The 7939-nt window shown below is 53.0% G+C and overlaps 1 protein-coding gene across 2 annotated transcripts in view; it reads right to left on the reverse strand.

The window, feature by feature from the left end:
* Positions 1 to 2181: 2181 nt before the first annotated feature.
* SPARC (secreted protein, acidic, cysteine-rich (osteonectin)) overlaps positions 2182 to 7939 on the reverse strand; it is a 10202-nt gene continuing 4444 nt past the window's right edge. Inside the window, exons 1-10 of one of the 2 annotated variants that reach the window (XM_009877938.1) lie at positions 5662 to 5718; positions 5519 to 5521; positions 5396 to 5458; positions 5152 to 5233; positions 4596 to 4717; positions 4225 to 4345; positions 3928 to 4061; positions 3609 to 3757; positions 2781 to 2929; positions 2182 to 2583 (exon numbers count right to left, since the gene is read on the reverse strand). In XM_009877938.1, the coding sequence (XP_009876240.1) occupies positions 2555 to 2583; positions 2781 to 2929; positions 3609 to 3757; positions 3928 to 4061; positions 4225 to 4345; positions 4596 to 4717; positions 5152 to 5233; positions 5396 to 5458; positions 5519 to 5521; positions 5662 to 5718 (909 nt within the window). In that variant the 3' untranslated portion in view covers positions 2182 to 2554. Of the gene's footprint in view, positions 2584 to 2780; positions 2930 to 3608; positions 3758 to 3927; positions 4062 to 4224; positions 4346 to 4595; positions 4718 to 5151; positions 5237 to 5395; positions 5459 to 5518; positions 5522 to 5661; positions 5732 to 7939 lie in introns of those variants that run through there. The other variant, XM_009877939.1, reaches the window with a different exon arrangement.

Genomic DNA, 7939 nt, shown 5'->3' on the forward strand with positions numbered 1-7939 from the left:
TAACCCCATGTATGGCATTTGCCCCAAGGCAGTGAAATTCCAGCAACTTGATACTTCAAGCTGTGACCTTTGAAGGGTTAAGGAAGTGCCCAGCTGCAACCTCCTGAGCTCGCTTGGATGCTCAGTTAAAGACAGGACAGCTGCACTTGTGTTGAGTTGGGTCCTTTGGGCTCTGCAAGCCTGTGGGATGTGAGTATTGTCCCCTGGGATGGGACATGGCCTTAGAGATGGATCCTTTCACTTTCCTGAGCCCTGATAAGTGGCTCTCCTGATGGAACCTGCTCGCTGTCATGTAGAGCCAATTCCTCCCCAAGAGGCGAAGGCAGAGGAGGAGAGGGCTGGGAAGCCTTCCCTTGCAGCGAAGCTGCTGCATCAGTCTAGCCGGCTGGCAGGGAGGGCTGGGGCTGGAAGGAATGCAGCTGCGTCTTGGCGGAGAAGCGGGAGTTTCTGGCTGAGAGGGAGCGACTGGAAAGCAGGTTTGCGCAGGGCGGCCAATCTTCTGTCCTCCCCCCTGCCCAAATCCTCTCTTCCCAGCTCTCCCAGGCAAAAAAAGCAGCTGGATCTCACAGGTGGGAGAGTCATGCACCACGTCTGCCCAATCGCAGTGGCAGCCCCCAAGGTGGGGGGACATTTGCTCTGTCTCCATTGGGAAGCCCCACGCTGCCTAATAGCTCTGGGAAGAGGCATGGCCGGGTGGAGCAAACCCTGGGGTTCAAGGCAGGGGTGAAAAATGTTCACCTGGTTCCACTGGGCACCAGCTCTCCCACTGGATTCAAAGAGCTTGGCAAAGGACCTGCGAAGTGACCGGCCCAGGGCTTTGTAGTGGGGAGTGACGCTGTGCAGGATCTGACCCTGCAGCCTGTGTCTGCAGCACAGCACGGGGGCTGTTAGCAGGGGGACCTTGCGGCCTAACCGGAGCTCTTGCCACATGGATAATTTTAGCCTGTGCAAATGGCAGTATTTGTTTTTCTACTGTTGTGCCTTTTCACCTTTCCCAGGGAAATTCTTGCCTCATGAGAGCAAGGGCCTTAGAGCCATGCGAGCACTGCTGCAGTGGCCCCCTCTACCTCCATTTCTCCACCTCCTGCCTGCATTACCCATCCCATGCCCCTCAACAAGACCATTTACAGTGAGGTGCTTGGCAGGAGCACCTTGGCTTACCTTGTCCTAGACCTTTCCCTGGGGCTGGGGTGCCTGTGTGACACCCTGAACACGTGCATGGAGTTGGCGACATGTGTGCGATCCCCCTCACTGGGATAGGACAGACAGGAACACTGCAAGCTTGTTTATTGTCAGTGTTTCAAATCAGTATTTTTTATTATAGACTCATCAGGTTGCTCACACTGTGGCAGGAATTTAATAATATAAGGCACAGGGAACATTCAGAGGTAAAAAAAAAGAGTTCTTAGCCTGTGAGACTTAACCATCCCTTTGCTCCTGTCAGGACCCTTTCTATAAGGCAAAATCCAAATACCTTTTCCCTTCCCTCTCACCCATCCCTTAAACCCTCAAATCCAAGACAGGAAAAAAAATACTACATCCTTTCCCTCGAGCATGTGGCAAGCACGTCGCTCTCTGAGCGGAAATGTCCCTTCTAAGCCTGACACAGCCTCCCTGGGAGAGCAGGGCTAGAATTTAGGCAGAAGTCGGGAGCGTTCAAGGGCACGGTGATTTGGGAAGAGCCAAGAGCTTTCTCTCAGCTATAGCAGAATTGCAACAGCAAGGTCAGCCACGCACACCCTGGGGGAACAGGTGGCCGCACCCAATCTCCCTTTGCAGCCCCAAAAACACAACAGCAGTACAGTCATTGAGTAATGGTGAAGCACGTAGCACTTTCAAACCTTTATTTTTCGAGGGGAGTTTACAGGATGGGATGCGTTTCATTTTAGTTTTAATTTTAGCGCGCTCTCCTATTTGTTCATTTGATTAGCCCTTTTTTTTTTTTTGTACCCAATGACTGTTAAATTCAAGCCCTGGGAATGAAAAAAAAAAACAAACAAAAGGAAAATGAAATCCTGCCACTCTATGTCTTTCTTTCTTACGCTTTTCCATCCCCTCTACGATGAGCTAGGTGACCGCAATGTCACCCACAGCTGCTCTGCTCAAAAAGCCCAATCCTCCTACATCCTCTGGCTCTGCCTTCCCTCGGTGGTCTGTAACTGGGGTCGGTGAATCAGCTGAGAGGTCTTTGCATCTACGCTGATGTGTCGGAGAACATGCTGTTAGTAAGAAGAGAAGTTGATCCGAGAGCGGATACGGAGACAGAGCGGATATTTAGGACAGGAATAGGGTTGGTCAATGGTAAAAACACTTTGGAGAGAGAAAGGGCTGGTAAGATTGTGTGGAAATAGCCAAGTGAGTAATCTAGTGGTAATAGATTAGGCTATGAATGAGGACTGTTTTTTCTCTTAGCACCGTTACTACATATGTTTAGATCTATATTAGCACCTTGTTCCCAGGGAAAAAAACAAACAAAACAAAAGCAGTTTAAAACCAAAGGAAGTGGGAAGGTGAAAACAAGACAAAGTTGGCAGCCGAGAAGGAAGCTAGGGGTTTAGATCACAAGATCCTTGTCTATGTCCTCTGTGGAAGGAAAAGAGAGAGGCAAAGTTAGAGGCGGGAGCTGCCAGGATCCCACTGCTCCCATGACTCCCCTCCCTGCTCCCCTGCGTTTCCCTCCCAAGGACTGGCTGTAATGCATGGCTTCACCCCAAGTGTGGGCTTTGGGGGTGCTTTTTGGTGTCCCCTCCACCCCCATTCCTCCTCTATTCAGTACTTACGCTCCTTAATGCCAAAGCAGCTGGCCCACTCCTCCAGAGCGATGTACTTGTCATTGTCCAGGTCACAAGCCTCGAAGAAGCGGGTGGTGCAGTGCTCCATGGGGATGAGGGGGGCACGGAGCGGGGCCAGCTCGGTGTGGGACAGGTACCTGCCAAGGTGATCACAAAGTCAACGTGCTGCCAGCCAGCACCAGCACCACTCCCCAAGGGAGGGGAGTTGCTCTGCTGGGTGTGGGGGACGGTGCAGGGCAAGATGCTGGACCCAGCTCTCTGTTTGGTTTGTTGTCCCAGTGCCCTCGCAGTTCCACCACTGAGTGTCACGAAGGTCAAGGACCGGTGTCTGGTTTTGCAACTGGCTATGCTAGTCACAACGCAGCCAGCAGCTGGGAGGTCCTCACTGGCTGCCGCCACCCTGTGGGTCTGTGTGTGTGATCGCTCTTGTGCCCATCTCCAGCTCACAGCTAAGCCAGCAGCTGCTATTTCAGCTGCTGAAGTGATCCTGGGGCCTTTGGACTAAGATATTTTAGGGAACTATCACACGACAGTAAATCTGAGAAGACAGAAACTCCACACCCCAGGGAGATGGGAGCAGCTGGGGCTGGGGGACGTCCCTCTTCCTCTAGGAGAGCTGTTTGCAGAGGGCAAAACTGCCTCTACTTGAGTCTGGTTTGCCCCAGCCCCTGCCAGATGTGCTTGCAGAGGCTGTCTCTCCACCCGCCTGTGTCACATCTCCAGCCTTCCTTGACACGTTCTGCTACCACATCACCCTGGTCCTTGGGCACAACAGGGTGCTGGTGGCAGTGCCTGTTCTGCTCTTCTGACACTCACCCGTCAATGGGGTGCTGGTCCAGCTGCCCGAACTGCCAGTGCACGGGGAAGATGTACATGTTGTAGTTCTTCTCAAAGTCGCGGGCCAGCAGCTCCACGGTGTGGTCACCAGCCTCCAGGCGCTTCTCATTCTCATGGATCTTCTTCACCTATTGTAGAAGAGGCCAGGGAGACCTTGTCAGCAGGGGAATGGGGTGCAAGAGGGGACCCTGGAAGGGGCTTTACATAGAGGGCCCACAGGTCATTCTGGATGGGCTTCCCATGTGTGCTGGACTCCCTTGGCACAGTGAGCTCTGGAGGTGCCTCCTGAACACCTTACCTTGAGCTTCTGCTTCTCAGTCAGCAGGTTGTTGTCCTCATCACGCTCGTACAGGGTGATCAGCACGTTCTTAAGCCAGTCCCGCATGCGCAGGGGGAACTCACTCAGCTCGGTGTCCAGGCAGGCAGGGATGACTGGAAACCGTACATGGTGGTCAGTGTGGTCTGAACACACAGCCCCAGTGCCCGCTTACCTCAGCCCTGAATCTGCCTGGACCTTTGCTCTATCTCAGCCCATGGGCAAGGGATCTGTGCTCAGGTTAGCGGTCCTCTTGTCTAAGAAAATGGCTCCACTTACATTTGCAAGGCCCAATGTAGTCCAGGTGCAGCTTGTGTCCCTTCTTGGTTCCCTCCAAGGTGCACTTGGTGGCAAAGAAATGGCAGGAGGAGTCGTAGGTCTTGTTGTCAGTGCCGCAGACCTGCACAGGATGGGGAGATGCTGTGTGAGAGGCAGCGAAGCTCAGCTTTACTGGGGAGTCAGCAGGGAAAGATTCCAAATGAGATGTTTAACTTGTTTCCTGGGGTGACAACGGCTGCTTGGGCACCACTGCCTGAGGCCACATGGGCACCTGCAACCCTGAATCTGACTGTCTTCCTCACACCACCTCTGGCAATGTCCTGTGTGGGCTCCTTCCCTGCTCTGGTCCATCAAGCAGCTTCTGCCCTCACCTTCTCGAAGACGCCGGCGGTGGCTGGGCAGCTGGAGGGGTCCTGGCACACACACATGGGTGAGTTGTTGTCATCCAGCTCGCACACTTTGCCGTGCTTGCAGTGATGGTTCTGGCAGGGGTCTGGGAGAGGGTAGGAAGCAAGGTCAGTGTCTGCCCAATCCACACTTCCCATGATCTGCCTGGGGCATCTCAGCACAAAGGGAAGACAGAGACTTCACGATGGACAGCCCTGAGCATCACCCCCTGCTCTGGGAAGATGTGAGGATTTCCAGAAGCCAATGCTAGCCCTTGGGCTAATCCTGTACTCTCTTCTGTAGCCAAACGACACAATGGCTTTTCTGGTGTAAAAAAAATGGGTTACGGAAAATGGCATGCTGGAAAGAGGCCATGCACCTCTTTCTTTTGTTTTTAAGTGTTATGTCTAGGTTGGCACTGGCCTTGTGCTACAGCCCTTCCCAAAGAAGTCCCTCACTGCTTGAGGTGGCTAAAGCTCCCCCCACCCAGGGAAGGGTTGATGTATCTGCTTGCTGGAGGACAGGGGAAGAGCGACTTACTCTCTGCAACAATCTCTTCTACATCTTCTGTGGGTTCCTCGAACTCTCCCACCTCCACCTGGACGGGGTTAGCCCCCACAGGCTCCTGCAAAAGAGGTTGGTGTTTCTGATGGGGGTTCACACAAATCTCGGCCCCAGCTCTGGGGAGCAGAGCAGCCGCTGCCATTGCCCTTGCTCCCCCATGCTTTGGAGACTCTCTTCCAAGAGCAGTGGGTGCTGCAAAGAGTGGGTGACAAGAAGCAGCAGAGTCACCTACCTCTGTGGTGGGATCTTCGATGACCTCTGTCTCATCGGGCAGAGCCTCCTGCTGCGGGGGAGAAGAACCATGAGTTGGAGTCCAAGGGAGGACAATCCCAAGGGGAATGACCTGCTGGGACAGGGGTAAGGCCTCCCTTGGGTTTCCTCTTCCCCCACTGCCCCCCATCCCACAGGGTGGTATTCAGTATAAAGGAAAACCCCCATCAGATACAACCTCGAGAGCAAAGAGGCTCTGTTGTTTCCTATACTTACCGGAGCTGCCAGGGCTTTGCCTGCCAGGCAGAGAAGGAAAAAAATCCAGGCCCTCATCTTTCAGCAAACCCTGTATAAAGGAGATGAAGAGGGGGGATGAAGAAGGGGGCCCAGCTGTGTGGCTGCAGGCTGAGCTCAGAGCTGTCAGACAGGCAGAATCATAGAACATATAGAATGGTTTGGTTTGGAAGGGACCTTTTAAGACCATCTAGTTCCAACCCCCTACAATGGGCAGGGACGCCTCCCGCTAGACCAGGTTGCTCAAAGCCTTGTCTGGCCTGGCCTTGAGCACTGCCTGAGAGGGGACATCCACAACTTCTCTGGCCAACCTGTACCAGTGCCTCACCACCCTCATATTGAAGAAGTTCCTAATGTCTAATCTAAATCTACCCTCTTTCAGTTAGAAACCATTACCCATCATCCTATCACTACGCTCCCTGATCAAGATTCCCTTCCCATCTTTCCTGCAGCCCCTTCAGGTACTGGAAAGGTGCTATTATAAGGTCTCCCCAGAGCCTTCTCTTCTCCAGGCTGAACAGCCCCAGCTCTCTCAGCCTGTTCCAACCCCCTGATCATCTTTGTGGCCTCTTCTGGACCTGCTTGCGTAGTTCTACATCATTCTTATACTGGGGGCCCCAGAGCTGGGCACAGTTTTGCAGGTGGGGTCTCACAAGAGCAGAACGGGAGAATCACCTCTCTCGACCTGCTGGTCCCGCTTCTTGTGATACAGCCCAGGATGTGATTGGCTTTCTGGGCTGCAAGAAAAGGGTGTTCTCTTCTCTTCCTGCCTCATCTGTTTGGTATTACAGACCCACATGCTGGCTTTTCTAGTTAAAACCTTGAGCCAAATCATGTTTCCAAGACAAATACTTTTGATTTTGCAAAATCAAATGATGGAGGTTTAGATTTCTCATGTGTTCCTGGATGCCTTTGGAAAAAAATGTAGTCAAAATGGCAGTTTTTCTTTCCTTCACACGATTTTTTTGACTAAGAAACTAATTTTTCATGTTAAAAGACCTTGATATGAGCCCTGGGTACAAGTAATGAAACTCTCCACCACTTTATTTGTCAGTCAGAGGAAAACATAAAAGTGGAAGAAGGAAAGAGATAACAGAAAGATGGTGAGATAGGGCACTTTAAAATTAAATCCTTTAGAAAAACACTTCCCACATGGACACCAACCTCTGTCTGTGGGTATCAGGTACCAGTCCCCCAACTCCAGCACCCCCAGATGTTGGGGTCTCCACTACAGTTTTTCCTTTTGCTGCTCAGACTAGGAAGTCCCCAAACCGTGTTTGAGGGATCTAAGTTGCTTTGAGGCTGTATCCTGCCGGGAGATGATCTCCAGGAGGATGAGCTCTTTGCACCTTTCCAGTCTGGGCTGTTGCAGAGACTCTGAAGGATGCATGAACCAGAAGAAGTGCACAGCTGGTGAAACTGCCCTGTCCTTGTCCCCCCACCTCCGGTTCCTGTTTGGCAGGATTGAGCCCCTCTGTGTGAGGGCAGAGAGAGGCTCAGCTGGATGCTTAGTATGCTGCTGGCATTCCACTCCTGACAGCGAGGTCTGCCCGCTGTCTTCCGCCCGCGGGGAGAGCGGAACCCCCCCGGTTTGCCTGCTGCAAGCGAGGGGACCTGTCCCTGTGCCAAGGCTTCCGCTGTCTCCCTTTCGCTTGCCCTCCTCTGCCCCACCTGTGTGGCCAGGGCATCGCAGCCCACCTGCAGGGTGGATGGATGGCTTTGCTGGGATAGAAAGCCTTGGACAAGGTGTCCTCTTGTCTCTCAGTGAGCATGGATGGATATCTAATTTGCTGGTGCATCCTTTCCCTCCCCTGCCATGTACAGCAGCTCTCCAGGTATAAAAACCCACACTAATGCTCTACTGCCAGGGCACTAGCAGCTGGGCTTCCTAATTGAGCAAGGTTTGGTCATGTAGAGGTTGAAATCCTTCTTCCAATCTCAGTGTGTCATCCAGTCCTGGTAGGGTGCTCCTGCGAAATAGGTGTCAGGATGTGGAGAGAAGCTCCCCAGGGGCATTGGAGGGCTGGGAGCATGGGGTGGTGGGTTTGGCTGCCATGGTGGGATGGAGGAGCTGTGGGGAGAGGGGCTGGGGGTGGGGGTAGGTGAGCCCGTTTGCTCTGGCAAGGCTGCAGCTGAGCAGCTCCCTGCTCTCTGCTCAGTACATGCTGTCCCTTCCCCTTGTCTTTATTTGTTCTGGAGGCTGATGAGAGCTCCCCCAGCATTTGCCAGGAGGGATCACTGGTTCTTCACTTCTAGAAGG

The sequence above is a fragment of the Apaloderma vittatum genome, unplaced genomic scaffold (genome assembly GCF_000703405.1).
Source record: "Apaloderma vittatum isolate BGI_N311 unplaced genomic scaffold, ASM70340v1 scaffold2691, whole genome shotgun sequence".
Lineage (NCBI taxonomy): Eukaryota > Metazoa > Chordata > Aves > Trogoniformes > Trogonidae > Apaloderma > Apaloderma vittatum.